The sequence below is a fragment of the Cylas formicarius genome, unplaced genomic scaffold (assembly GCF_029955315.1).
Source record: "Cylas formicarius isolate icCylForm1 unplaced genomic scaffold, icCylForm1.1 PGA_scaffold_4__25_contigs__length_36172078, whole genome shotgun sequence".
In the NCBI taxonomy this organism is placed as follows: Eukaryota; Metazoa; Arthropoda; class Insecta; order Coleoptera; family Brentidae; genus Cylas; species Cylas formicarius.
In genome coordinates, this window is record NW_026844334.1 from 9897122 (window position 1) to 9911077 (window position 13956).

The window sequence follows — 13956 nt, forward strand, 5'->3', positions numbered from 1 at the left end:
AATAAAACAGGTCACTTCTCCAGTTCAACCCAATTTTTACGTCCTGCCAGTCGGTAGGCGTTTATTTTATTTTTAGATAATTGATACATAATTGACTAGACTTTAATCACAAATCCAATGCACTGTTAACACAAAGTCACTGGTTTCGCCACTGATTTTTAATCATGGCCGCTGCTTTTTCGCCGATCATAAAAATAACCGCGTTGGTATGACCGGCGACCACGTTGGGCATTATCGAACCATCTACTACCCTCAGTCCACGGACCCCGTAAACCTTGAGTTCGTTATCCACCACGGCATATTGGTCGGTGGGTGGACCCATTTTGCAAGTGCCCACGTGATGACCCAGTGTGGTCGACAGGTGTCGCACTGAGCAAGCCCAATATTCGTCGGAACCAAATGTTAACTGCTCGCAGCCAGGGAATGGGATTGTGTTCATTTTGACTGCGTATCGTTTAAACCTCTCTGTCTGGGCAATTGATACTGCCTGGAATTTACGTACAGCTAGTTTCATAAAAAACTGATACGGCTTGAAAATTTTACTGTATATTTTGTGCAGTATACACATCATCAAGCAACACATTTTGGCAAAATAAAGTTTGTTTTGACGTAGAATATCGGATCTCAAGGCAGGTTTATAATAAAAATTAATACGCATATTTCTAAGAGGCGAGTGTTTTTTCCTTGGGGATATCGAATGGTCCAGTTTAGCTGTTTCGTCAACTGTTTTAGAAAAAAGTGTAAAAGCGCGTATTTCTATTGCCTTGCCACTGGGTGAGCCACTTCATAGCTACAACAAAACTGTATCCACCTCTTATTAAATCTATTTTTATTACTAAAAACTATTGCGTTAATCGGCCTTTACTGTTTGAGTGAACACGAAATTATGGTAAGCAATATGGGGCATCCTCTTTGGTAAATTGGTGATGTATGTATATTATGCTTTTAGATAGATAGATTCATTTATTGACTACGTTTCGTACAAAAGGAACGTACAGTTGTAGCAAGTCAGAAGTTATATTCAAGTGTAATAAAATCACATTAAAAAATAACATAAAAACACACATCTGATACAAACAAAAGTATACAGTACTATACAGTTTTATAGCGCATCGATACCAGTGACAGTGTCAATGTATGCTCGCAGGGAGTAAAAACAATGACGTTGTAGGAATTGTTTAATAGTATGTTTAAATTTTCTATTGCTCATCTTTTTCACGGTACCTGGCAAAATATTATACAATTTCGAGTTCAACGAGTTGCTCTCAGACTTCCTAAGTCTAAATCTAGGCCGCCTAAGGCGATCCCCGAACGAGTTGGATAGGCATGGCAATCAGAATTAGCGCTAAAGTTTCCTTTCGTTCTTTGTATCTCTAATAACTGGTAGTAGATATAGATGCAAGGAAGGGCCATCACTTTAAATTTTTTAAAATAAAGTTGACAATGATCCCTATATTCTATATTAGCAACGACTCGAATGGCCCTTTTCTGCATTCTAAAAATCTCCACAGCAGTTGAGGAATCACCCCACAGCACCGTGCCATAATAATAAGTGCGAATGCAACAAAGAAAAATAGACCATAAGCAGAGTCCTTGTTCCTATCAGGCCTCTCAGTCGTCGAAAAACGAATTTGTTGCTGGACAATTTATTTTTCAGGTCTGAGATATGTTGTTTCCAATTTAGACTGTCATCGATCCTAATGCCAAGCAACTTGACTGACTGTCCACTATTTACCAAGCTTATACTATATAGGTATTAGAGTGTTCAGTATTTTGTTCAATTTTATTGTTTATCGTTAGTTGTTCTGGTATGCTTTATCATTAAAAATCGTCGAAAATAAACAGACTCAACTTTTATTAATTTTAAAAATGAAAAGATGATCGTTAACTTTTAAATAAACACCTTAAAAATAATTAGATTTAGAGATTTAGGTAAATGCAATAATTGTAGCAAATTTGGAAGATGATTGGATCGTTACCAGCAGGGCTCAAAATTTTAAACAAACAGGACAATAAGAAACAATTGGAAGGAATTTAATATTTAAGTAATATTTAAGCATCAATCGCAGCTTCAAATCGTCGGCTCATTGTCATGAAAGGTATTATTATTGAGTTTTCTTTAAGCGACAATTCTTTTCATACTTCCTGAATACTTTGCCGTAGAGCCTCGCTGCTTTGAGTAATAAAATTTCTTCGATACAGCCATCTCAGCATTATCCCTATATGTTTTTCATTGGGTTGATGTCAAAACTGTTACTTGGTGATGGCAAGATTTCAATGTTGACATTTTGGAGCCATTGTGTAACGATGTTTCGCAGTGTGGATAGGACAGTTGCCTTTTTGGAAAATATAATTATTTTCCGGGTAAAGCTGTTCCACACTGAGAACCATAACGTTCCGCATTATTTCGGCATAAGTTTGACCAACAAATCTTTTAATCCGCCATTCCTCTGGAAGAAATCCATGCCCATACAATTAAACTGAAATAAGCCTGCAGATATGTACTTGTCGACAAATCGGTGGTTGTCTGGTCTGTGCACTTTGATTTTACACTGTTTGGAAAACTGGAAGATCTTTTCATCGGAAAATATGACCCTATCCCAGAACTTGATAGTTAAGAGCGAACATAAACAGTGCTGGCTTCTGTTGGTAAGTGAGTGCGGTCTTTTTTGCCGCAGATCGACACTTGAAATGCAATATCTTAATTCTTCGGCAAATTGTGATTTTTCTGTCCGGAAATTTCGACAGAATTATTAATTTCTTCGCGCTTTAGGAGGGGTCATCATCAACTATCCAAAGGAGCATCTGATGTTCTACCAAATCCCGTTTTCCTTTCAAACGTTTATTCTTGTCTCGATGTTTTGTTAATGGAAAAAAACGCTTGTTTTGCTTATATTAAAATGTTGAGCTACTACTGATAATTGCCAACCATCTTCTAATTGGGTCACAATTCTTGCTTTTAACTTTCTACTCGTATGTGGAGCCATTTTAGGCTTCCTTTTATTTTCTAACATATTTGTGACAACGATGATATTTTTTTTAATTGTATGTAGCAGTACGAGAAAGACAGAATTAGAAATATGAAAACAATTAAGTTTGCATGACAAGTACTATAATGCAGTGTTCGAAATTTTGAAAAAACAAGGTGCTGCAAGGGTCCAATCAGTTTTTTTATAAAACCAACCCCCTGCGCAAATCGAGTACTATCGTTCCAGAACTTAACGAGGTAGAAAATTTTAGCAGTTGATTTTGGCAAATCAGAAAATTGACAAACTTTCCCAGCTAGATCATGCTGCTCCAGTCGCTGACAAAAACCCAATATCAATTAGGTATTTTAGCAATTGAAGCTGCACTAACGAAATGGTTGCGGTATAGGACTTTCTCAGCTTACCATTTTAATGCCTTCCACCATCGTGGCGACATCTTGAGGTTCAGCAAAGTAATTCGGGTCAATCAGAGGTCGGTGGAACGGATTTGCATCCTTCAATCGTACCCGACCTCTGCTCTTAGGGGTCAGCAGTACCGGAGCTATACTGAACGACGGTTTCCCAATCAAAGGGGCGTATACCTTTTTAAAAGTGCTTTGTGGTATACCGAGCAACGCCCTGAAGCCACCGAATACGTCCCCGTTCAGACCACCCGCTCCTAGGACGAGTTCAATATCTGGGTAGTCCTTAAGATGAGGAGAAGCGTATTTGGTTCTGACGAAAGCGAGAGCTTCAGCACCGCCTGGGATCGTATAAGGCCCTTTGCCCCTGAACAGAAAGTTGTAGATGTCGATCGGATTCTGTACGCTAATATCTGACACGGTAACACTTTCGTTTACCAAAAAAGGAATGGTAGACATCGCCATGTGATCTTGAAAATTGTAACCGACTTTCAAGTCTGATATAACCGGAATGTCCAATCTTTCCAGGTCTTCTCGAGGCCCTACGCCCGAAAGCAACAACAGCTGTGCGGAATTGATCGTCCCTGCCGATAAAATGACCTCTTTCATCGATTTGACAGTGTACTTTTGTCGATCTTTAACGAACTCGACTCCGTACGCTCGCTTGGTGATCGGGTCGATCATTATCTTGGTTACGCGAGATCTGGTGGATACATGCAAATTTTCCCTATCGAGGAATGGTTCCAAAAACGCCTTAGCCGCGCTGCATCTAAGACCTCGTTGCATAGTTGCTTGAACTCTTGAAAATCCTAAACCGAAAACATCCACTCGTGAAAAACGTTAAATTATGACCTTTTCAGTTTACCCGTTCCATATTTTCCGTTAGGATCATTGTTTTTGTACCCCATATCCTGTCCGGCTTGTATAAACAGCTTAACGAATGGACTTTCGTAACCCGGATGTTCCACGTGAAGCGGACCAGATCTGCCGTGGTAACCCTCATCAATATCTTCGCATAAGGTACAATTCTCAGACTTGACAAAATAGGGCAGGACATCCTCGTAACCCCAGCCTGCAATTTCCTTCAAGCACGCGAACATTTTTAACCATTCCGTATTACCTGGATTTCCCAGGCGTTCCCATTCGTCGAAATCCTCCCTGTTGCCTCTGGTGTACAGAAGGAAATTGATTACCGAGGTCCCGCCCAGCGCTTTACCCCTGGCTATGTTGCACCTGCCGTCGATCAGTCCCAAACAAGCCGTTTTTAGTTTTTCGCTCTTGTAGCTCCAATTGTAGTCGGTTATGGATAGCAGGGATGCGATCAACGGGACGTCAGTTAGGAAAATCTCGTCCTTACCGGCTTCCAGCAGGAGGATCTTCCAATCGGGGTTTTCGGAAAGGCGGCTGGCTACCACACTTCCACCTGACCCTGATGAGACGTTGGATGTTTTTTATTATTGTTGTGTGAAATAAAAGTGGAAAAATGAATCAATGTAAAAATTTTTATCTACTCCCTCCCGTAAAATTCCTAATCATACACCGATCTAGGGTGCGGGAAGCGTCACTTTAGTACGTGAGCTTCTTGTCCCACGGATTCGAGCCTCTTCGGACATTTCCGTGATATTGCCGCACGGGTTTGGGAGCAATCGGATATTTTCGGAGATTTTACCGCACGGCTTGAATTTTGACGTTTATCAATTCTGACAATCATACCAGTGAAGAATGCATTCGTGTTGTTTTGCAAAAATGTACCCAAAAACTAACATTCGTAGAAATAGTATAGCATGCACCACGTTTGGTAAATTGTTTAAGTCATTCGTTTATTAAACACTCGCTTCGCTGCCATTTGTTGCATACTATACTATTTTATTTACTTACTGAATTCGAAATGTTAAAAATAAAAAAAAATAATAACTGAAACATTTAGTAAATTCTCCAACATTAAAAAATAAAAATCAAGTTTAGCCATTAAAATATCTTACAGCTGTTGAAAAGATTTGTTTTTTTTTTAATTTTATATATAAATAAGATACTATTTATTTTGGATTTACCATAGCTTCTAGGCAGATAATTTTCCATATTGTTTACCGAGGATAAATAATAAACAGGTTATGAAAAAAAACTTGTTCGTGTACCGACTATTTTCTGACCATGTTAGTAAAGTAATTTTGGTCTAATTTGGTTTATTTATTTATTTTTGAAACTATGTATCTATAAAAGTGCACTCCAATTTTGGCTAGTTATTTAGTACCTTTCAGAATTTTAACAATTTTAAAGTAGTAATGTATAAATGATACATGTGAAAAAATGTTTAACCAAATACAATATTAGGATATTTTCATCTAGATCCCCATTTAAGGAGACATACATATCAAGTCCCATTTTACCACCGATATTTATATTAAATCAATTAAATTAATATTATATGAAAGAGCAACGATAAAGACTATTTTTTTCTTATTTCTTTGTCGCGCCCCACTATTCCCTAGGGAAGATATTTAGTCATTATCTTCCACGCTGGCCAGGCCGGTTACATTGCCAACCGAGCCATCCTCGGTCCCTTTTTTTTTTGTTTATTTTGTCAACTTTGACAAAATATGTAAACATAATAACAATAATTACTCAGTAATACCTGGGTATTGTGTTTAGTATTTAGTATTGATTTTTTTATTCATTCGTAAATACATTAAACATTGCATTATGTTTTTTCTTTTGAATGTTAAAATCACATTTTGCATATTTTGTTAAATATTGACATAAAAATGTAGATACAACAAACTAAGAGGAAAAAAATAATAAAAAGAATTTGAAAAAAATATTTTTTCTCCGAATTTTTTTGTTTTTCGTTCAAAAATAACTCAAAATTTACAAACCTGAACCGATTACGATAAAATCATATTCCGCCAAAATAGTTCCAGAATCACTTTTGTCGCGACGGTTTCCGCTAAAAAATTGCCTAAAATAACCAAAACCGTTCCGTTGCGATTGACACAGCACCAAGATGGTTAAAAATACACCAAACGTCCTTAGCAAATTCATTGTTAGCCCGCCGATTTCACGAAATGAACTGTTAATACAAAATTTAAATCTTTAGATGTTTCCCAACAAGTTGTCTTAACCTTGCATGGACAAGATCCATATACATTGGACGCGACTTTGCTAAATTTTTCTTTTAATTATAAAATAAAACGAACAGCGTACGCGTCGGATCGCTTCATGATGGGAATACGAATATTTTTTGTCTGTAATAGTGTTATTTTGATTTGCGCAGGGTAATAATTGTCTGACAACCCTGGTAATAGATGTGAGGCGAGATGAGCCTAATTTTTTAACATTTATATAATATTAATATGTTTCTTTTTATAGGTATTGCATAGCATTTTTTCTGTGAATGACATTTCTGGCAGCACATGGAAAACTTTTTTAAGGGGTGGGATCAGGATTGTAAGTACCACGTGTATTCCATTAATTTTAAAAATGTACCACAAGCCGTAATAATTCAAGCTGAAAATTAATAATTAAATAATAAATAAATAATTAATTAGATGTATAAGAAAATTAGAAATACAAGGTGTCCGGTATTGCCAGCAGATAACTTTAGAAGTGATTCTACTGCGATTTTCTGTATGTTTTATTGTTTATTATAAAGTTACATCAAGAAAAGCATACCATTTTACCATTTATTTTGCGCAAGATGTTTAAGTAAATTAATAAAAACCTTGGACATTATACAATGTGGTTCAAAACAACTGCGAGAGACTTAACTAACTTGTTTTAAATAAAGGTAGTATGTTATTTAAACGTTGTGTAACTATCCATTACGGAGATATCGCACTACAAATATGCCAGATAAATAATATTTTTATTTTTTATCTTAACGAAAATAGATGGAGCAATAAAATATTACGGAAATATTATTATTATAAAAAACACTTTCTGTATATTTTTTTACTTTTTTTTTAGTTTAAAGCAAACTAACTCAATGACATGGAAAAAATAAATTTTATTGTAAACTTTTTGTCTCCTGAATAATAAGGAGATCTACGCTTAACATACGCTTATGTATGAACACGGCAAGCTTCTGCATTAGTGTAAGTTACCATTAATGAATGATTTGAAAATATTTTTTTTCTTAAACTTATTTTGTGTTCAAAGTAACTGACCAATGTCAAGCAATACTAAGAAACTCCTTAAGAAGTGACAGTAGCGTATTAGATATTTTTTTTAATCGTTATGCGTTGCTTTAGATTTTATTTTTGTTTGGAAAGAGCAATTCCCAAAAAAACGCAATTCCTTCGACTCATTTTAAATACGTGTTTTTATAATAATAATACTTAATTTTATTGTTCTATTTTGGTTTTTAAGATAAAAAGTAAAAACATTATTTTTCTGCCATATTTGTAGCCCCGATATATACCTAATAGTTGAGTTTTGACCCAACGTTTATATAACAAACTACCCTTGTTTTGTTGTTGTTTGTTTTGAAACACCCTGTATATACTACCACGGTCTTTTTTCTAGGATTAGATGAGATAAAATTTGATAAGCGGAAGTTATTATGAACAATATCCACATGTTGCCAAAATTCATTTATTTTTTGTTTATTATTATTTATTATCAAACTTGTTTCAGTTCGCTCTTTAGCGGTGAGAGCAATAATTAACAAATGGCGATGTTAAATTAATAATTTTCATGGCTGCACCTTTCCGCCAAGTCATACGATGCGATGTTAAAAGTTGCCGTTAATCAAACCATTGACAGCGTATTATAGGTATACATGGGGTTTTCATTTTGTATCCTTGGCCGCATAAAAGATCGCCATCTGAATTGGGCAAGTAAACTATTGCAAAATAAAGCCGAGATCAACCCAAATTCCTGAAAAGCAATCTAATTGGAACTTTTGGTGATCGGCGCATTAATCGAACTCTTTCAGTAGTATAGAATTCTCGCCGCTTCTATTATAGGTATTGAAAATAGAATGAGATTTTTGAACTATTTAATTATTTTTGGGTATTTCTGTTAAGCTACTTTTAGAGACAACTTTATAAATTTTTAGAAGGAATTATATAAAAACAATAAAAACTCCAAATCACATTATTATTACTATTATTATTAATATAGCTATTTTGATGTAATTAAGGAAATACTACGAGTGTCCCAAAAAAGTTTTTAAAGAAACCTTGTTCGTTTTTCCACCATGGTCCTCAAAATAAAGTACAATTTGATTTATTTATTTATCCCTTTATTACTCTACTAGACACTAAAATAAAAGTATACTACAATTTCCGCTGGTTATTTATATTCAACTTCTCACAATTTTGAAAATAGTGTAATTGAATAATAATAAAAATTGAAGAGACAAAAACCGACGAACTTAAATTATTTATATTTTGTTATAGTATTTAAGGGATCTTTTCGAATATTATTGATTATATGTTGAAGAGTTTAATTTTAACAAAGTGGTAATAGACATAAACAAATTTGAAATTGTTAGTTAACAGTAAGCATTATACTATCAACAACATGAAATTTGAAAGATACGTCCTTATACATGAAATTGTGCACAGAGAAAAAGGATCAACTGGTCGCTGGGTGTTAATCCATTACATTCAGCGAACTGTGTCCGCCATCGTCCTCACTTCTTAACTCAGGAAAGTGGGTAGCAATAATGGTTTCTTTTCGTCCGCAATGTCGACCGGACGATTTCAGTACGCATTGCTTTCTCGATGACTTTTCGCATAAGTAACGACCATGTCTTCGGCAAGACATGGTTCATGAAAAGGTTATAGTTTTTATTTGGTTTGTTAATTATTGTGCGTTCGCCGTTTCTGAGCGGAATGTTAAACAGAGTAAGTGGTTATTTGATTCTTTTATGATTCTGTTATGATAAAAATTAATGCAAAAGTTTCTTATAAAAATAGGTCCTAAAATGCTTAGTTATTAAAATATAGGCTGTTGAGGGGTGCATTAAAAGTTGGAAATTTGGGGGTTTTGGGAGCGAAATTTAGATTCTTTGTTAGTTACATATTGCTACTAGAGAGCGGTACCAACTTGGTGGTATATGTATATGTTATTTAATTCTATCTTATTTAAATCGCAACGAGTGGCCGTTTTGCGGAAAAATCACTCTTGAATGTTTACATACCATGAATTATTTATAAGACGCGAGAATCGTGTTAATCATTATAAAAATAGTGTGCCTTGAAAGCTGTTGCTAAGAAACCGAAAATAAAAGAAAACTATTCACATTTGCAAATTATTAGCAGAAATTTTAACTTATTTATTTTCTGTTTCGTTTCTTGTATACTTCTTTAGCTTAGCAAAGTGCCTGTAGTACCTATTTTCTAAGCAAGAATTGCAGAACTCCCAATAGAAATGGGACGAGAATCTGAAATATACGTTGTTCAATGTAACATTCCAGAACTGCCATTTTATTTCACGTATATCTGGTAATGAGGAAACCGGAAGTTTTGTTAAAGTATACTTTAAAATCAAGACCGAATGGATTATATAGTCTGTGTTCGACCAATTTAGATGCTATAGCTATATGGTTCCAATTTGTATGTTATGGATAAGGCGAAAGGAAAGAAAGGGTTATGCATGTAAAATAGGAAAAACGCGGTTGTATGAGAATCAAAAGGGGGTATTTGGCGAGTTTCTTTGGTTAGTTCTCCAGAATTTTATCGTTCAACCGTGAACGTATAATAAATTTGTTATTTTCGCGATGTTATTAACCAAAATAGCTTTCACTTCAACAGTCGACTCATCCCTCGCTTGCCGTTCCACTATTCTTATGCTTTCTATTTACGCGTCAAATTTTCACAACTGTACGAAAACGAAACAGCCAAAATTGCACCAAATTAACATTACGGGTTGCGCAAGAGTTATTGTTTAAAAGGAACTTTAAGAAAGTCGGTGTTGAGCAATTTTTTTACCAAAATTAATTAAAGCCGGCAGCTCGTAAGCGTAACACGTATAGCGTAATTAATATTATTTCGCAGTAGAACATTTGGTGCGACAATGGGCGCCACTGGTATGGTTACAACCCGAGGAAAAATTCATGCCGCTCGCTGTCGAACCGTTCCTCGAAAATGTCCACATCGCCGATGAAAAAGGGAAAATTTTATCCACTTCTAGACACCCGAACAGATTCTCCGAGTACAACGCGAGATGGTTCTTTTTGGTACCTAGGGTGGGATTAGGTGATAATTGTCGTTCGCTTCCACCGAATTGAATTTGCCTAAACTCGACTTTGCAGATCATTTAAAAATTAATAGGAATTCGTTTTTGTACGGCAAAAATCCGAAGGAAAACGCGGTACCTGTCTATGCTGTCGTTCACCACTGTTCCGACAGTGCGCAAGAAAACGCGTTTAACGAGTTGAAAGTGACTCCGGGAAAATTGGAAATATTCCCGGAGTTTCTCGTAACTTATTGGATGTTTTATCCTTACAACGAAGGAAAAGAAGTTTGCTTCATTGGTAGGTTTTTTCTTAATATAGGGACTGTTGGGACTTTCGCAAGATACTGATAAATATCTTCAGTTACTCCTTTATCAAACATTCATGCCAAATCAAACTCGTGACTAAAATGGAGTTTATCAAATTTATTGCATAATATCTTGGTGACAGTCCTAGTTCCTCATAGCTCAAAATATTTACTATTCTCGAAACGTGTTAGTACACAGGCACTAAGCTTTATTTAAAAAATAACATTTTCATAAACAGAAACGGCATACTAATTCTTTCTCGCTCTTTTAATTTTGATAAGGAGGTCTGGTTTTTAAGATATTTTTATAATCTAATAAAATAATAAAGACCCCCACACAAATATGTATATTATTTTTAGTAACAATTGCAAAGGATTTACAAGTATAAACTAATTCAAGACAAATGTTAATCTTTTTTTAAACAATAGAAGTTTTTTTTTAAATATATTGCTTATTAATATTTAATAAAATAGGTAGGCGCGTGAAAAAAGTAATTAATTCAAAATAGAATTCTGAAAATAAAAAGACATAATAATGTATTTTGGACTCCTATGGCTTAATCTTTCACTGAGTGAATTCGCTTAGAAGAGTAATTGGTAGTTACTTTTTACGTTTGTTTTGAAGGGAAAGTGCCCGCACCAAAGATATTTGGAAGATGTCTTGGTCACGTGAAAACTATGGGAAATCACATCGGCGATTGGGAACGTGTAAGCTTGAATTTCCGTGGTCAGCCGTTTCCGGACAAAATGTTTTTGTCGGTGCACGACACCGGATCCTTCTACACGTACGACAGAAAAAACAACATTTTTAAATACGAATCCAACGTGCCTAGAAAAGGCGTTGCGCAAGTATCCAAGTTTCCACCATTTGTCAGAATCCAAGGTAGTCGCTTATCCACGTGAATTTTCGCACAATCTTATTAACCATTTTAGGAGGACATCCTGTATTATTCTCCGCGAAAGGATCTCACGGTTTATGGTCTGCGCCTGGCGAACACCAGTTCATAAGACTTCCGAAAATAACCGACAAAACCGGCTACGGTGTTCCGTGGAAAACGTGGACAGTAGTGGAATTTTACCACTATGGCAAAACGAATCTTCCCACTTGGATAACTTTTAAGGGAAAGTGGGGCACTCCGAAAAACAGATGTTTGCTGTTAAAGAGGCTAGGCCTTTGTGAATATAGCGAAGGCCCGATGGGTTTGCTCAGGGATAGTAAGGATTTTTCCTGCTGGAACAATGTGATGAAATAAAATATGTTAATAATAAAATAAAATTAGTATTTCAAATTCCGAGTTTTATTTGGAAAATATCTTATAAAAAACTTAATAATAAAAATCAAGACCGAATGGATTATATAGTCTGTGTTCGACCAATTTAGATGCTATAGCTATATGGTTCCCATTTGTATGTTATGGATAAGGCGAAAGGAAAGAAAGGGTTAGGCATGTAAAATAGGAAAAACGCGGTTGTGTGAGAATCAAAAGGGGGTATTTGGCGAGTTTCTTTGGTTAGTTCTCCAGAATTTTATCGTTCAACCGTGAACGTATAATAAATTTGTTATTTTCGCGATGTTATTAACCAAAATAGCTTTCACTTCAACAGTCGACTCATCCCTCGCTTGCCGTTCCACTATTCTTATGCTTTCTATTTACGATTTTAGGAGGACATCCTGTATTATTCTCCGCGAAAGGATCTCACGGTTTATGGTCTGCGCCTGGCGAACACCAGTTCATAAGACTTCCGAAATAACCGACAAAACCGGCTACGGTGTTCCGTGGAAAACGTGGACAGTAGTGGAATTTTACCACTATGGCAAAACGAATCTTCCCACTTGGATAACTTTTAAGGGAAAGTGGGGCACTCCGAAAAACAGACGTTGCTTTGTGAATATAGCGAAGGCCCAATGGGTTTGCTCAGGGATAGTAAGGATTTTTCCTGCTGGAACAATGTGATGAAATAAAATATGTTAATAATAAAATAAAATTAGTATTTCAAATTCCGAGTTTTATTTGGAAAATATCTTATAAAAAACTTAATAATAAAAATTACAATTTCACGTTACGCAACCGTACATTCGAAGCGCTCAATTTTTGGCTGCCGCTGTTGATCATTTCTATGCCAAAGAAAAAGTTTAATAGGTTATCTATCTGGTTATTTAAACTTAAATGTTTGGTATTATATCAGTTTGTAACGAACATGGACAAATCGCTGGTAATAACAGGTGAAGCATCTGAAACAGAAAGTGAGGAAGAGGCAGAGGAGATCGAGGTAGAAACAGTGACATTTCGAATTTGTGTTCCCAAATAAAACATTTTTAGATTGACCTAGCGCACTCTATTCAAGGAGCGGTAATTTCTGGAGAGGATTCAGAGTCAGAAAACGGCAAGTGTATTTTGAATATTGTCGGAGGTTAAAATAAATATTTTTTTTTCCCCAGAAACTAATGCAAGTGTTGACAGTGCAATATCTGCCTTGGATCAATTTCAGTGCCAAGAAGAAAAGTTTGAGAAAGATTCCTTGCTACATCAAAAGTTAAGTGGGTAAATTATGAACGATATAAGATGAAGATTTTGACCAACAGTATTTTAGGAGAAACTAACAATCAGCTTTATAACAACATTGAAAATTTCACACAAAATTTGGTGACCGATACTCATAAGAGTCTTGGTGCAATTGATCAACAGTTAATGAAATCCCAAGTAGTTCTGCAAGGTGCAGTTTCTTCTTTAAAAACCCTGAGCATCAATTCGCTTGCCATAAAAAATAAATTACACTCTGTTTTGTCTTCAAACTTTTTGCCAAATGTTCAAGTAGGTAAGTCATGCTAGACTAGATTGATGTGTGTCCCAGATATAGTTCAACAGCAAGGAAGTTTTGAAAATTGTAGTTTTGGTTGTAGCAGGGCCAGTTAGAGAACTTCATAATATGCCATTTAAAAGCAAACATTTTAAAATCTTATCAACTTAGACAATAAGTTTTGATATACTCAGAAAGATATAAAAACAATTATCTGCATAATTTGTTTCTCTTTATTATTAACTTGTTATTTATGTTTAATGTAGGATACTGAATAAGAAT

At 35.4% G+C, this 13956-nt stretch overlaps 3 protein-coding genes across 3 annotated transcripts; 2 read left to right on the forward strand and 1 right to left on the reverse strand.

Annotated features, from left to right (window-relative positions):
- Window positions 1-65: 65 nt before the first annotated feature.
- LOC132700879 (glucose dehydrogenase [FAD, quinone]-like) lies at window positions 66-6427 on the reverse strand. Its single transcript, XM_060668455.1, has 5 exons — window positions 6262-6427; window positions 4509-4817; window positions 4254-4460; window positions 3392-4197; window positions 66-487 (listed from the first exon to the last, which is right to left on the reverse strand). Exons 1-5 carry the CDS (start codon window positions 6425-6427, stop codon window positions 137-139), a joined length of 1839 nt encoding a protein of 612 aa, XP_060524438.1. The 3' UTR covers window positions 66-136.
- A 164-nt stretch (window positions 6428-6591) lies between these two features.
- Window positions 6592-12128, forward strand: LOC132700880 (uncharacterized). The gene is made up of 6 exons (XM_060668456.1): window positions 6592-6697; window positions 6755-6832; window positions 10390-10590; window positions 10647-10868; window positions 11501-11758; window positions 11809-12128. The coding sequence occupies exons 2-6, from the start codon at window positions 6799-6801 to the stop codon at window positions 12126-12128; spliced, it is 1035 nt and encodes a 344-aa protein (XP_060524439.1). The 5' UTR covers window positions 6592-6697; window positions 6755-6798.
- Window positions 12129-13000: 872 nt separating this feature from the next.
- On the forward strand, window positions 13001-13945 carry LOC132700377 (uncharacterized). The gene is made up of 4 exons (XM_060667645.1): window positions 13001-13146; window positions 13197-13260; window positions 13316-13414; window positions 13468-13945. Exons 1-4 carry the CDS (start codon window positions 13075-13077, stop codon window positions 13704-13706), a joined length of 474 nt encoding a protein of 157 aa, XP_060523628.1. The 5' UTR covers window positions 13001-13074; the 3' UTR covers window positions 13707-13945.
- Window positions 13946-13956: the final 11 nt, after the last annotated feature.

Coding starts and splice junctions, on each gene's coding strand:
- LOC132700879 (XM_060668455.1), bottom strand. CDS start 6,427: ATGAATTTGCTAAGGACGTTTGGTGTATTTTTAACCATCTTGGTGCTG. Junction 4,818..6,261: donor TTTTATCGTAATCGGTTCAG/GTTTGTAAATTT, acceptor ACGTCTCATCAG/GGTCAGGTGGAAGTGTGGTA. Junction 488..3,391: donor TGGTGGAAGGCATTAAAATG/GTAAGCTGAGAA, acceptor CGTAAATTCCAG/GCAGTATCAATTGCCCAGAC.
- LOC132700880 (XM_060668456.1), top strand. CDS start 6,799: ATGGAAAACTTTTTTAAGGGGTGGGATCAGGATT. Junction 6,833..10,389: donor TAAGGGGTGGGATCAGGATT/GTAAGTACCACG, acceptor ATTATTTCGCAG/TAGAACATTTGGTGCGACAA. Junction 11,759..11,808: donor ACCATTTGTCAGAATCCAAG/GTAGTCGCTTAT, acceptor TAACCATTTTAG/GAGGACATCCTGTATTATTC.
- LOC132700377 (XM_060667645.1), top strand. CDS start 13,075: ATGGACAAATCGCTGGTAATAACAGGTGAAGCATCTGAAACAGAAAGT. Junction 13,147..13,196: donor AAGAGGCAGAGGAGATCGAG/GTAGAAACAGTG, acceptor AAACATTTTTAG/ATTGACCTAGCGCACTCTAT. Junction 13,261..13,315: donor GGATTCAGAGTCAGAAAACG/GCAAGTGTATTT, acceptor TTTTTTCCCCAG/AAACTAATGCAAGTGTTGAC.